This window comes from Monodelphis domestica, chromosome 5, assembly GCF_027887165.1.
Source record: "Monodelphis domestica isolate mMonDom1 chromosome 5, mMonDom1.pri, whole genome shotgun sequence".
Lineage (NCBI taxonomy): Eukaryota > Metazoa > Chordata > Mammalia > Didelphimorphia > Didelphidae > Monodelphis > Monodelphis domestica.
In genome coordinates, this window is record NC_077231.1 from 136,704,196 (window position 1) to 136,718,840 (window position 14,645).

Here is a 14,645-nt window from a genome sequence, read left to right on the forward strand (position 1 = left end):
TATAAAGCTAGTAAAACTTGTTGGAATAATCTGTCTGTTGGGGCTTCTTTTGGCAACTGGCCATTAGGCTGCATGGCCATAGTTGTGAGTCAGTATGGCAGTTTTTATGTTTTTACTTTGCTAAGAACAGATATGGCAAAAGAGGCAGCAGGAGACAAAGAAATGAGAAATAGTATCTAAATATGTGAGTGGATGATGCCAACAATATCTGTATAACATTTTAGCTTCTCAAAATAGTTTCATGACTTAGAATTTTAAGATAATAAAATTAGGATCTATAAAGTTCTTTGACCATCTTTAGGATAAGTGGTTACTTTTTGGTAGAGTTGAAATGAGAACCCTTTATAAGTATGAGAACACCATTCATTCATTCATTTACTTATTTGTTTACTTATTAATTTATTTATTTTGTGGATCACGTGAATTTTTTATTTCCCAGGGCATATAAAAGTTATGTTTACACTGTTCTATAGTCAAAGCGTTCAATAGTATTATGTCTAAAAAATTCCCCCAACCTTAATTACAAATACTTTATTGCTAAAATTTTTTAACCATCATCCATGCCTTCAATGAGTCATAGCCTTCTTTTTTTTAGCTCTTTATTTTTTTAATTGAAAAATTTTATTTAATTTAGAATATTTTCCCATGGTTACATGATTCATGTTCTTTCCCTCCCATCCTCTCCCCCTCCCATTGCCAATGAGCAATTCCACTGGATTTTACATGTGTCATGGATCAAGACCTATTTCCATATTATTAATATTTATATTAGGGTGATCACTTAGAGTCTATATCCTATAAGAACACTTTTAGAATGATATTCTTTTCTATATGTTGTTCAGATGTTTCAGTCATGCATGACTATTTGTGATTTCTTGGCAAAGATACTAGAGTGGTTTCCTATTTCCTTCTCTAGTTCATATTACAGATAAAGAAACTGAGGCAAATAGGGTTATGTGACTTGCCCAAGTTTACAAAGATACGAAGTGTCTGAAGACAGATTTGAATTTGGGAATATTGGGTTTTCTGACTCTAGGCCTGGAGCACCTCATTATTAGAAACTACCCTGTAAAAAACCATCATGGGAAGTTCCAGCATTGGTTGCTTTGGGGTCCTAAAGGAAGAGCCCTCCAGGACTATAGGGGCCTTGAATGAACCTAAGTGATATATCTTGGTCCACTAAGTAATAAATAAGTATGGATCCAGGACGTGCTCAAAAAGTAAATATTTTCCGAAAAATTCCTGTAAGTAAGGCAGGGCACTAGGTGGCACAAATGGATAGAGTACTGGCCTAAAGTCAGGAATTCATCTTCCTAAGTTCAAATCTGGCTTCAGACGCTAACTAGCTATGTGATCCTGAGGCAAGTCATTTAATCTTATTTGCCTTAGTTTCCTCATTTTTATAAAATGAGCTGGAGAAGGAAATGGAAAAACTCCTTCAGGACATTTGTCAAGAATACTCCAAATGCAGTCACGAAGAATCCTATATGACTGAACAACAAAAGTATATAAGGCTCTTCATGAAAGACCTACTCTGAAGCTTCATTATATCATTGAATGTGGACTTGGGGGTGATGGGAGCAGATGCTGCCTTTTCCTTTCCTTTTCTTGGCTAATTGGGTTTATTAAGAGAAGCTAGCAGAAAGTGACAGAATTCTAGCTTTCTGAGAAAGTGCTAGAACAATTAAAAAAAAAACAACCTTTACTTACCATCTTAGAATCAATACTATATATTAGTTCCAAGGCAGAAGAGTGGTAAGGTTTAGGTAATAAGGGTCAAATAACTTGTGCAGGATCACACAGCTAGGAAGTGTCTGAGACCAGATTTATATCTAGGACCTTCTGTGTCTGGGTCTCAATCCACTGAGTCACCCAGCTAACCCTTGCTAGAACAATGTTAAAAACAAATCTACTCCATTCTCTGTTTCTCCTTTCTGTTTTCCTGCCCCATTCTTTGAGAGACAGGGTTCATTACTAAGGGTTTTTTCTTTCTAGTTAAAAGTTTTGCTTCCTGATAATATATACATATAAACAATGGTTTGCTAGAAAAAGATAAGATGATTTTAACTGAATTTTCAATTTTTGTCTTTTTTTTTTTGCTTATGATAGAGAAGGGTAATTTGTGGATAATTGATTATATTAAATTCTACTTACTGGGAGGTCACCCTCTTAGTTTACAATTAATAGATTGCCTGGGGACTCAGAACATTTTACTAGTTATTTTCAGTTTGTTATTTAAAGTTCCTTTTTAGCTTATTTAAACCATCACAAGCTAATCTTACTATCTATAAGTAGACTGTTCTTTGCTCCACTCTCTGAAGAAAATAAGAGGAAAGAGTGACCCCAGCAGAGCTCTGTGTGTGTGTGTGTGTGTGTGTGTGAGAGAGAGAGAGAGAGAGAGAGAGAGAGAGAGAGAGAGAGAGAGAGAGAGAGAGAGAGAGAGAGGCAGAGGGAAAATTGGATAAAGGGCCATTCTCAGAATGAGGAAGACTTGGGTTCAAATAGTGATATATTTGAGGATTTGTGACATAGCAGTTAGACAACTAAATTTGGTCTCAGGAAGTTTTGGTTCAAGTCCCATCTCTGACTCATACTAATTGTTTGTGATTCAAATAAATCATTTAATCTTTCAGTGCCTGAGGTGGTTCTCTCAGACTATAACTTGTAAAGCAGGTACTGATTGATATGTATTAGAAGAGAGAATATGATAATAGTTAACATTTCCTCAACAGAAGTTTCCTATGCCAAAACATAAGTTTGGTGCAAAGACATGTGCATTTGTTATGTATGTGTGTTGTTCAGATGTTTCAATTGTATCTGACTCTGTGTGACCCCATTTAGAGTTTTCTTGGCAAAGATACTGGAGTGTTTAGCCATTTCCTTCTCTAGATCATTTTACATATGTGGAACTGAGGCAGACAGGGTTAAATGACTTGCCCAGGATCCCACAGCTTTTGAGTCCAGATTTGAACTTTAAAATCTTCCTGATTCCAGACCTGGTGCTCTATCCACTGCACTGCCTCATTACCATGTGTAAATGTACATCTATATTTGCTACTGCAACTCATTAAATATCTGCTAAGGTGTGGAAGGAGTTTTTTGTATTGATAAAAGGAGAACCTATATGGCTGAAATCACAGATCCTTGAAGTATTGAGGCAATGTGTCAAGGCTTACACTCTTCTTTCATTCAGTGATGAACTTACTCTTATCTGGACATCCCAGTGACTGAGAACCCCTGTAGGTCATTATCCAAATCCTCTGTTTGGTGTTCAAAGCCCTTCACTCCCTTGCTCCCTTTCCTGCCTTTCCAAGTCTTTGTACACCTGACTTTCCAACATATACTCTCCCATTCAGTGGCACTAGTCTCCTGGCTCGTCTATAAATAAGATACTCTATTTCTTGGCTCCAGGCATTTTCTCTAATTGTCCTCCATGCTTAGAAAACTCTCCTTCCTTCTTCTCACCTCTTTTAGCTTCTTTCAAGTACCAAATAAAATTTCACCTTTTACAGAAAGCTTTCCCAATCCCTTAATTCTTGCATTTCTTCTTTTTAATTATTTACCATTTATCTTGCATGTAACTTTTTAATACATATTTGTTTGCTTGTTGGCTCCTCCATTAGATCATGAGCTCTTTCATGGCTGGGACTATCTCTTGCCTCTTTTTATAACCCCAGTGTCTGACACATAGTAGGCACTGAAAAATGTTTCCTTCTAAATATGTGGTTGAAATGGCCAGTCCTTTTGATGCATAAAGCCAATTCTGAGGATGTTTCATGTTTTATCTTCTCATTCCATTCTTCCTCCTTATCCCTAACCTCCCTGTCTTTTCCAGGATGTGTGCAACCATACATATGTTGCCTGTGTTTGCCAAGTGGGGAAATAACCTACACCCCCTGCTGCCAAAAATTATCCTCCTCTGTCACCCTCATTGTGAGGGAAAATTTTGAGAAAGTTGTATATGCAGCTGATTTTCATTTTTGCTGCATCAGTGCTCCTGTGCTATCCTTTAGTCTCCCAACAAACTCCTTCATGCCCATTGGAAAGCAATAGTCTTTGGAAGCTATGGTACTGGGGCTGGAGCACATTTTAAACTGCTGCAGAGCACTGTGACTCCTAGTCAAAGGGCCTCGAATAGTGAACATTACTTCCATTTTGTTTGTTCCAAACTATTATTGTTAAATCTGTGATTTTGATAACAGGCCCCCACTCTGTCTTGCAGCAAATATCAGCATTAAGATTTTTAGACTGTTTAATCTTCTATTAGTGAAAGCAAAATGTCTTTCACTGTTTATTAAAAAGATCAGGCAGAGCTAGTGATCATGAATATTATCATTAGCACAAAAAGGGAAAACCAAAGAAAATCTAAACACTTTTTTATTTGTATTCCCTCCAGTCGATAGCTTGTTGCTAAAGAATGTTTATGAATCCTAGTGTGTACTAATGAGAGCTGAAAGATGCCTTTGTTTCAGAGAAGGATTATAACAATCTTTAGTGAAATGGAAGGACTGAGTGAAATGTTAAACTGTTAAGACATGTACACGTCAGACTAACACTCTTGGGAAAGAAATTGTTATTTATCTGACAGGAACTCCTCCTTCCTCCCTCCCCCCCCAAAAAAAACCCAAATAACTTTTGTTTCAAGAAAATATCCTAGGAAACAAAAATGGCCAGACCTAAAGACACCACCAGATGGAGGTGGAGGCTGTAAAAGATGGAACTAAAATATCCTTAGGGGATTAGAACTTTTCAAAGTAGGATAAATGGGACCTGTTTGGGGGAAAGAAGATTTAAATTTGCCAGTGATCCCAAAGAGAAGAGGATCAACTGAAAAAAGTTTTGGCTATTTCCTAGTGAGTCCCATTAATAGCACTGGAGGGCATAAAAAATAAAGGGCTTTGGTGCTTAATGGAGAAGGAGAGCACTCAGTCTCTTTTTTTCCTTTGCTAATTTAATGTCATTTCCTTGCCTTGGTATGTAATAAAACATACCCAAAGCTTTTCTTCCAAAAATTCATGTCATTTAAGAATATTTTCAGTCTGTTTTGCATCAGGAAACTGAAGTACAGGTGAATAGTAGACATAAATATGTTTTCACAGATGATATCCATGGAGAGAGAGACTGGAAAGATGGCAAACTTCCTAAGGGCAGTTGTGTATACCTATTCATGAGAAACTGGAGATGTGGGATGAGTAAGTGGTGATTATCGGTAGGGGAAATGTAAAGGACTTGGAGGCTATGCTAGGAAAAAAAGAGCTATTGAAACACCTAGGATTGGATCATCAAGATTGATAATCAATCTAGAATAATTAGCCTGCTAGCAATACATCAGAACCAGGAATATGTGAAAATGAATCAAAAGACAATCAAAAAAGAGGATAAAACATAGATTATCATCGCTAAATAAAGAGAACCTAAACATTTCTATAGTTAAAGTCTTGGACAGGCTGTGGAGTTGGGGTTTAGATTTTTTTTTTTTAACTAAAATCATGGGATGAATCTGAAGTCCAATCAGAAAAAAGGACCTTGTTGATTCAGAGATCAAGGGAAGTGAGAAAAATAGTTCAGGCTAAGGGTAATTTAGTGAAGAAAGTCTAGTGACCAAAATCAATTGGGTTACCTGGGGGAACCTACAGACTACTTTAAACTGGTCCCTGAACTTGTAACTTACTTATAGATATTTGTTTCTTCAGATTTTCTAGCATTGTAAGATACTTTAAAATAGCTGCCTATTAATGGCATAAGGGAATGAGATATTTGGTGAAGATATAAAAAAAGAATAAGCCTGGAATTCCAAGGACATAGTCTTTAGAAGAAAAATAAAAGGAGTTAGATCTTCTGAATAGGGCAAATAATGCAAATAATGATGTGAATTGGCCAGGGAAGCTGATGTTTGGTAAGCATTAGATGTTGTGATAGAGTGGAAGAAATAAATACTGGACTGAGAGTCAGGAGACTGAGTTTTTAGACCTGCCTGTGTCCCTAATCAACTATAGGATCTTGAGCATATTGCTTAGCCTTCCTTAGGATGGGCAGATTAGACACTAATCTTAATGTTCAATGAAGTGGCAATTTTTAACATCCAAGTTTTAATTTTCCAGATGCCAGAATACATTGGTATGTTCGTGTTAACAACACAGAGTGATAAAAGACACCTTAGTGGCTTTAGCTCAAGCATTTTATAATTAATTATATGCACATATGTACATATATATTTTTTTTTACTTCATGTAAGGTAGGCACGTTTCTTCATAGGCAGAAGCATAACATATCTTTCTCATTGTTGAATTTGTACAACCCTTGGAGCACATACTCAAGTGTCATCACCAAATACAGTGTGATCTACAGAGGTCCTGCAGAGTAAATATTGATTTCAGGAAGATCACATCAAAACTCTCGAAAATAATAAATATCTGAGGATACTTAGAACCAAATCTCATTTTTGAAATGTTTCTAGCTCACCCCCCCCCCCACTGTTGCCTAATTTAATTTTGAGAAACAATAATATATTTGATTGTCGAGGCAACTCTTGTGGTATAAATATTATTCTCTATTTTAGAAATGGAGAAACTGAGGCTCAGAGTTTTAAAAAATCTTCTTTCAAAATTGAAGGAAATAATGGACAGTAATTATCTGTGAGATTCTCTTGAATGTCCATAAAAATTGTTACCTGTATAACCACTTTGACATCTTTGGAACTCATTATTATATATTATTATACATGTTATATATGTGAAAGAAGTTCAAATGTGTTGTAGTTCAAAGATTAACTAACATCCAAAAATGAAGACTTGAACCTAGGTCTTGTGACATCCTGTCTAGCAATCTTTCCATTATCCCACAAACAATTTTATAATCCTATCTGGTCCAATAGAACATTTTATAACAGGTTATTCTAACCTCATGCCTACTGTAAGTATATTGGATGGACACTATCAGCTGGTGAGCAATTGTGTTGGGAAAGGCTCAGCAGGTACAGGAGAAGGCCATTTTTGATTAGCTCTTCCCAATGTACTTAGGTTCTGAGCTTTCTATTTAGTAGAGAAAAAAATAACTTGCAGAAATTGGTTGTGATCCAAGCTTAAATAAAACTTCATAATAGAAGCAAGATTTTCTAATGGAAATAAAGGTACTACAAAGAGATATACTTGGTATAAAAATGGACCTACAATCTCTTCTTCTACCTAAATAATTTCAGTTAAAATTCTCTATTAATCATAAGGGTTCAAAAAAGAATGTTTTACTTTCAACGTTGTACTTTCAAACTATTTCCTCAGGTTCTCCAGGTTTTGTGTTTAATGTAGCACAAGGCACTGGGGGACGTAGTATAAAAGTGAAGTTTGTTCCCTGCTCTCATAGTCCTTGTGAGATATTAGGAAAAACAAAATAAATGTAGATAAGGCAATATTTTTATAGGGAACTAATGACCTCAGGATATTACAGTGTGCAATTCCACAATAGGCTTTAAAATAACTTCTAATGATATTTTCCCCCTAATATGTATCTATGTATATGTATATATATGCATATGTGTATACACACACACACACACATACGGAGGACTTACAACATTGTTACTCACCCCTGAAGATGGAACTGATCTTCTGCCACTTTTGTGATTCTGGTGGACTATGTTCAGAGTTTTGCTTCTTCGGGTTCCAACAGACAAGGGGTAGGGGGCTAGGGAGGAAGACAGGATGTAGGAATCAAGATTTTTGTAAAGTATTTATTTTCATTCCCAAACTAAAGCCTTCAGAACAGCATCACAGTGATTTGAAGCAGTTTTAATCCCTTAAATGCTTTAATTTAAACTACGTGAAAAGAAACCTTTAATTATTATTAAGAAGTTTTAAATAGACTTTTTTTTTTACCAGAAAGAAAATGTCTTCACAAACTTCATGCATTAACTCTAACCATAATGATTAATTATCTGGTAGGGAAAGCTCCAGGAGTCTAATGAAATAGACCACATCACAATTCCTTTTGTAATCCAAATCTCAACTATTATTTCTGCTTCTGTATTAATTTTCTTTTTCTCTCCCAGGCTTTTGGTGCTTGGTCGAATCATGTTACTGGTCTTAGAAACAAACTGAATATTATTAGAATCTGAACTTTTTTCACACATATAACATGTATATACCAAGTAATGTTTTTTCAGAAATGAGTTTCAAAGGAGTCAAAGTAGTTATGTGGGTAACAATTTTTATGGACATTTAAGGGAATCTAACACAGATAATCATTGTCCATCATTTGCTTCAATTAGGAAAGAAGATAAAGGAAGATTGAAGATTTCCTTGGAGAAAAAGAGAGGAAAAGGAAAGAGAGGAGAGGAAAGAAGAGAAATTATATTAAGTAGTAATTGATATATAAGAACTAAAGTTTAATGTGAAAATAGTAATTAATCTGTTCTCTTTATATTTTTAATTTTATTCTATACTGTTATACTTTCTCATATTTGGCAATAGAAATTGGTTAATTACTAATACTATCATTTCAATGCTTCAAGGGCCCTCATTCTGATTGGAATTGGCTTGTAGTCAAATTCATCATCTAATAGCCAACTCTTTGGTGATGATCTCTTCTGCATTTAGTCTGGTCCCCTTGTGACAGAGACTTAGAATGTCTGGCTCTTTATTTGAAAATTTTCCATTTTGTCAGTGTTACAGAATTCCAGTGGCAAAGTCACAGCTAAAATGTCACAAAATTTAAAAGTTGGAAGGAACCTCATTAGCCATAGTACAACCTATATCTGAAAAGGAATTCTCATACCATTCATTGATAAATAGTCCTCCACAGCCCTAAGAAGTCCAGTGATAGTGAACACATCATCCCATTAATCTTTATGCAGAAGTGTCTTTGTGCACAAAAACGCACAAAGACAATCGTCATCCTCGGTTACTGAGAGACTACTACCATCTCATTAATATTCTGCTTTTGTAGAAATCTAATTGTTAGGAAGTTTTTCTAGACATCAAACCCAAGTTTTCACTTTTTTTCTACTTCCTCCTTTTTCTGATTCTGCTTTCTGCTGCCATAAATAAACAAATATAAGTCCTCTTCCACATGGCAGTTCTCAAACAGAGCTGTCACGTGTTATCTGGGTTCTCTCTTATTCAGGATAAAGATGGGCATTTCCTTGTATTAATGGTGATAAGCACTCAAGCTGTTTGACCATAGTGGTTGCTCTCTAATGTATCAATGTCCTGTTCCAGATGTCTGACCATGGCAGAATACAGATAGATTATCATCTACTTATTCCCAGAAACTATTCTTTTCTTAATGTAGCTCAAGATTGCATTTTTTTTGTCATCACCTCATAATTGTTGATGGATATTGAGATTGCAGTCCATTAAAACTTTCAAAAATTTTTTTCAGATAAACTATTATCTAACAAATGCCTACATTATATAATTATGAAGTTGTTTTACTTTTATGTCTAATAAATTTTATTTTTAAATTTAGCTCACTGCTCTACCCTGTCATGACCTTTTTAGATCTCAACTGTTCAGCAGTGTGTTAGTTATCACTTCTAGTTTTGTGTCAAATTCAAATTTGTTGGGTTTGTCATCTATGTCTTTATGCAAGTCACTGATAAAGATGTTAAGCAACAAAGGACCAAACACCAATCTATCAGACACTTCATTAGAGACTTATAGTCAAGATTACATTGGACTACTAATAATTTCGTTAGGCCATTTAATAATTTTTGACTCAATCTAATCAAGATAATTTGACTTATCTAGTTCACATCTTACCAAGTTTTCTACAAAATTAGTATGCGATTTAATCAAATGCATTGTTAAGATCTAGGTAAGCTATATCTGCAAGATATTGATCAATTAGTTTAGTAACTTGCCAAAAAAAGAAATAAGGTTAATCTTGCATGACCTATTTTTTCTAAGCTTGTTCTTTGGGTTATTGCATCTTTTTCTGTATGTTGTGAACCTTAAAAATTCCCAGACCCTACTTCATAAGATTGGATTGAGACCATTCCCCATTTAGGCAGTGAACTCTATTGGATTAAGACCATTCCCCATTTAGGCAGTGAACTCTACTTAGATCAGAAATGTGTTAGACCTCTACTCCACCCTTACTTAAGCCTGCTTTAGGGGAGAAAACTCCTTGCTGAACAATGAAAAGTACTTAAACCCATACTTAAGCCATGCCTATTTTTAAGACTAATACAAAAGGTTGATAAGTACCTATAAAGGTCAGGCAACTTGTGAATTTACAAGGAACAAAGAGCTGAGAAACTTACTCAGAACTTTCTTGGTGTGAATTACTCAAAAGTTCACACCTTCTTAGGTGTGAACTAAGAATGGGCTGTCCTTTGAAAAACATCTACTGTGATTGGTAGATATAAGGACTTAGGTGAGATGACAAAGGAGAAAATGCCCTTTAAAAAGGAGACGAAAAGCTCTCTCTAAAAACAGTCGGCTGGGAAAAGCTGCCTTGAAGGGTCTCTCTTGGGACTCTCTCAGGGACATTCGGATTCACATTTAGATTCAGATTCAAGATGGAGCTGGTGAAGGCAGCTGAGATGATGCTGGCCTGGTGTCACTAGAATCCTTGCTTGGACAGATCTTGTGGTGAGTGATTAAGGACTGACTGATTTTTCTCTTAGGGCTTAGGCCAGGGTTGGCCAGGGCCAGCTTATCCTTTTCTCATTATTCCCTCTTTTTCTCTCTTTCTCTTTTTCTTAAATTCCTCATTGTATAAATTAATTAAAATCTCTATAAAACCCAGTTGACTTGGGTATATTTGAATAATTGGGAATATTTCCCTGGCGACCACCTTATATTTGATTTTAAAACAAGACACTGTAGTGAAAACATTTTCTGCGGTCACAATTTACTCATCCACTCTTATATCTACTACAATTTAAGTCTTCAACTCTTTTAATTCTTACAATGTTCAATGAGTTCAATCATATGTTCTAAATTTTTCCCAGAAATTAAGGTTAAGTTCACTGGTCTATAAACGATAGACTTGGTTTACTTTCCTTCTTTGAAAATAAGGACATTTTCCCCTCTCCAGTTCTATGAGATCTCTCCCATTATCCATGATCTTTCATATGTTAATGATAGTAGCCTAAAAATCATCCATTCTTTCAGCATATAAAAATTTAGTTCAACTGGGCCAGGTGACTTCAATTCATCAAGGCCAACTAGGTACTCTCCTTGACTGGACTGTCCATGGGATGCTGTCTATCTTTCTGAACTCTATGAAATTTGAATACCCCAAATATAGGGTATATGTCAGAGTATTCCTAGTTTTTTTCTCTTTCCTTATTATAAATTTAGGAAGAAGTACTCACTTCATCCCAGGATTCCCATTATTTCCACCTCAGCAACCACAATCTCTCCTCTTTAAGTGATATGAAAGACATAGAATTTTCAATTATCATTCCTTCAGTTTTTGAAGGATGAAATTCTCATTAAGGCATTTCAATAAGTTATTAGCTAGTCTGTTTTTAGAAGAGAGAGCTCTAGAAAAGTGAACCTACCATCACTACAAAGTAGGTGTTTGAATAAGACATGTGATCTTTTTCTGGAACTGCTCATCTCTTTCCTCTTTCTGTCTGGGTGGTCTATTTCTTTTCATTGATGCTGATTTTTTTTTAAATTTCTGATTTCATTTTTCACTCAAATAATCTCCATCATGCTCACCCCCCTTCATCCCAGCAATAGTTACTGAGTTTCCATACATGAAAATACCTTGTTAGTATGCAATGCTACTTCCCATTCCTTTTTACTTATTCTATTACTTTTGCATGAGAGACTTCCAGGGACATATATTAGGAATGGGTTTCAAATCACTATGTATTAGTTGAGAAATATGAGGTTAAATTTATCACCTTGCATTAAGATCTCTAATTTCTCTTGACTAAACATTGGGCACCTGTACATAGACTTGAGGACACAGGATCTACTGTGGTAGAGACTGGTGCAGAAATAAAGTTAATTTCCTTCTTATCCCATCTTAACATATATTTTTTAAAAGCTTAGGACACATGATTATGTTTGTAAGACCACAAGTAAATAAATTCTTATCTAACTTTGTTAGGAATATTCTAAAGAGTCTGGTAGTACTATATTTTAAGCCATGTTCCAGAAATCTTAATCCAGTTTGCAAGCACTATCTTGTTAGATGTTCACTTCCCAAATTAATTTCCCCTTTTCCTTCCCTTCCCTTCCCTTCCCTTCCCTTCCCTTCCCTTCCCTTCCCTTCCCTTCCCTTCCCTTCCCTTCCCTTCCCTTCCCTTCCCTTCCCTTCCCTTCCCTTCCCTTCCCTTCCCTTCCCTTCCCTTCCCTTCCCTTCCCTTCCCTTCCCTTCCCTTCCCTTCCCTTCCCTTCCCTTCCCTCCCCTTCCCTTCCCTTCCCTCCCCTTCCCTTTCCCTTTCCCTTTCCTTTTCCCTTTCCTTTTCCTTTTCCTTTTCCTGTCCTGTCCTGTCCTGTCCTGTCCTGTCCTGTCCTGTCCTGTCCTGTCCTGTCCTCTCCTCTCCTCTCCTTTCCTTCCTCTTTCTCTTTCTTTCTTTGTTTTTTTTTTCTTTTCTCTTTCCTTCTTTTCTTTTCTTTCCTTCCTTAGGATGTACTGAGAAAAATTTAACCTGTGCCCCATGATTTTTGGTTTAGATTTTATGACCTTTAACAAAACTTTTGTGATTTCTTTTGATAATATAATTTATGATTATGTGCTTCACATTATAACAGTTCTATGTTTTGGTAAATATTGGGAGATATAGTTATATCTTGGATTTACACCACCAGGAAGGCAACAGTCATAACTATTGTAGTTGCTTCCATACCCCCAAGCAGGAAGTGATTTTCCTTTTCTTTATCTGGCCCTTTCATTCAATGTTCTTTTACTTTATTGATTCTGTGACTCTATTATTCCTTTTATTTTTAAATACTTACCTTCCACTGTGTATTGGTTCTAAGACAGAACAGTAAGGACTAGGCAGTGGGGGTTACATGACTTTCCCAGGGGCTCAAAACTAGGGGGTGTCTGAGACATGATTTGAACCTCAGACCTCCCATCTCTGGGGCTTACTCTCAATCCACGGAGGCACCTAGCTGCCCCCTCTATTATTACTTGAAGGAGAAGAAATTACTTCTCTTTAAGAATGTTGCCAATTTTTTTTTTTGCTCCATGTTTATTCCTGTCCTGATTGTCCTTCCTTTCCTGCTCTTTGACAGTCTTCTACTTTTCAACCTTCTGAAGAATGGTCAAGTTTCCCCTTGTTTACTTCAGAATAGCCCCCAAACCCAAACCATTGTGGGACAATGATTATCCCACATCCCAACTTAGGTCAGTTGACTATAGTAAAAATAAAAATATCACACAGTCCATGTAAAAGCATGGCAAACTCTTCTCCCTGATATCCATACTCATTGAGCATCTCAACTTTAAAAACAAAACAAAAATACTAATCTTATTAGTTTTTACACTTCACCTCCTAGTTTTTACACTTCTATTCCTTTACCTCCTACCCATGCCTTCTTTAGACTTTTCATCATCTCTCAATATGTTGACTGCTACAACCAACTTCCTTCCCCTTTGTCACAACTTCTAAACACAGGATGTATATGTTTCCTTTCTTCTTTGGGATTAGCCATATATATATTTAACTCTTAACATGTCTTAGAGTTGATACTAAAGATTGGTTGCAAGAGAGAAAAGTGTCAAGGACTAAGCATTTGGGGTTGTGGTGTGCCCAAGGACACACAGCTAGGAAGTATTTGAGGTCAGATTTGAACCCAGAACTAGCCATTTCTAGGCCTGGCCCTCTATCCACTGCCCATCTAGCTTGCCCCATCTCATATATTTCATTAATTATATGTTTTATTTGCCATTTTTCTTGTTTTACTTACCTTTTCTTACTTTGCCTGATAAGCTCTTTTCTCCCTTTCCTTCTGAGTGTTTTTCCTTGATTCCCCCTTTTTTGGGATCTCCTTATTCATTTTTAATTCTGCTCCTCTTTCCTCCTTCTTTCCCAAAAGCCATAAATGAAGAATAGGATATAGACCTAGAAATTGTTCCTTAAATTCCCTTCATTTCTCTTAAATTTCCTTTCAACAAACCCAATCTTTGGCTTTCTTGTTAAGACCAAAGCTTTGCAAGTTCTCTTTAGGTTTTTACTTTATCTTTACTTCATATTCTTCTCCTTTAACTTTTTTTCTTATCAAAACTTGAAGAACAAACTTTCTTTACCAGGAGACTATTTATTTTCATATTTTTCTTAATGTATCCCTAATTCAACCTTGAACCTTTTTTATCAGTCCAAATTCCTCTAAGCCACCTGGCACAATCTTTTTCTCATTATTCAGCTTATTTCCCCCTCTTTTATCCTGCAATCTTCTTCCATAGAAGCCATGAATAATCTTAAATAGACCTCTAGAACAAGAGTCAACACCATTGGCACAATGAGTCAATGGAGCAGGATTTTTAGTATAGGGTATTTCTATTTTTGTGAAAAAGGGAAATTCTCAGATTGGAGCCAGGACTGCAATAGAAATCTGGAGTGGCAGAGCCAACAAAATGTCAGAGCAAGACTTTATTCCAGTCCAAAACAATATAGGAAATATTGTGATAAAAGGGTAGAGGTTGGCCCACAGCCCATGTGGATGTAACACCAATGGTGG

At 36.0% G+C, this 14,645-nt stretch overlaps 1 protein-coding gene and 1 long non-coding RNA gene across 19 annotated transcripts in view; one reads left to right on the top strand and one right to left on the bottom strand.

The window, feature by feature from the left end:
• The window catches only part of LMNTD1 (lamin tail domain containing 1), a 147,947-nt gene that overhangs the window by 16,153 nt on the left and 117,149 nt on the right, over positions 1 to 14,645 (bottom strand). For 7 of the 17 annotated variants that reach the window (XM_007503503.3, XM_056799412.1, XM_007503505.3 and 4 more), the window contains 2 exons: positions 7,583 to 7,680; positions 6,140 to 6,353 (listed from right to left, as the gene is read on the bottom strand). In XM_007503503.3, the coding sequence (XP_007503565.1) occupies positions 6,324 to 6,353; positions 7,583 to 7,680 (128 nt within the window). In that variant the 3' untranslated portion in view covers positions 6,140 to 6,323. Of the gene's footprint in view, positions 1 to 6,137; positions 6,354 to 7,582; positions 7,681 to 14,645 lie in introns of those variants that run through there. The other 10 variants (XR_008912214.1, XR_008912212.1, XR_008912213.1 and 7 more) reach the window with 4 other exon arrangements.
• LOC103093965 (uncharacterized) overlaps positions 1 to 14,645 on the top strand; it is an 81,343-nt gene that overhangs the window by 6,054 nt on the left and 60,644 nt on the right. The window lies entirely within an intron of this gene.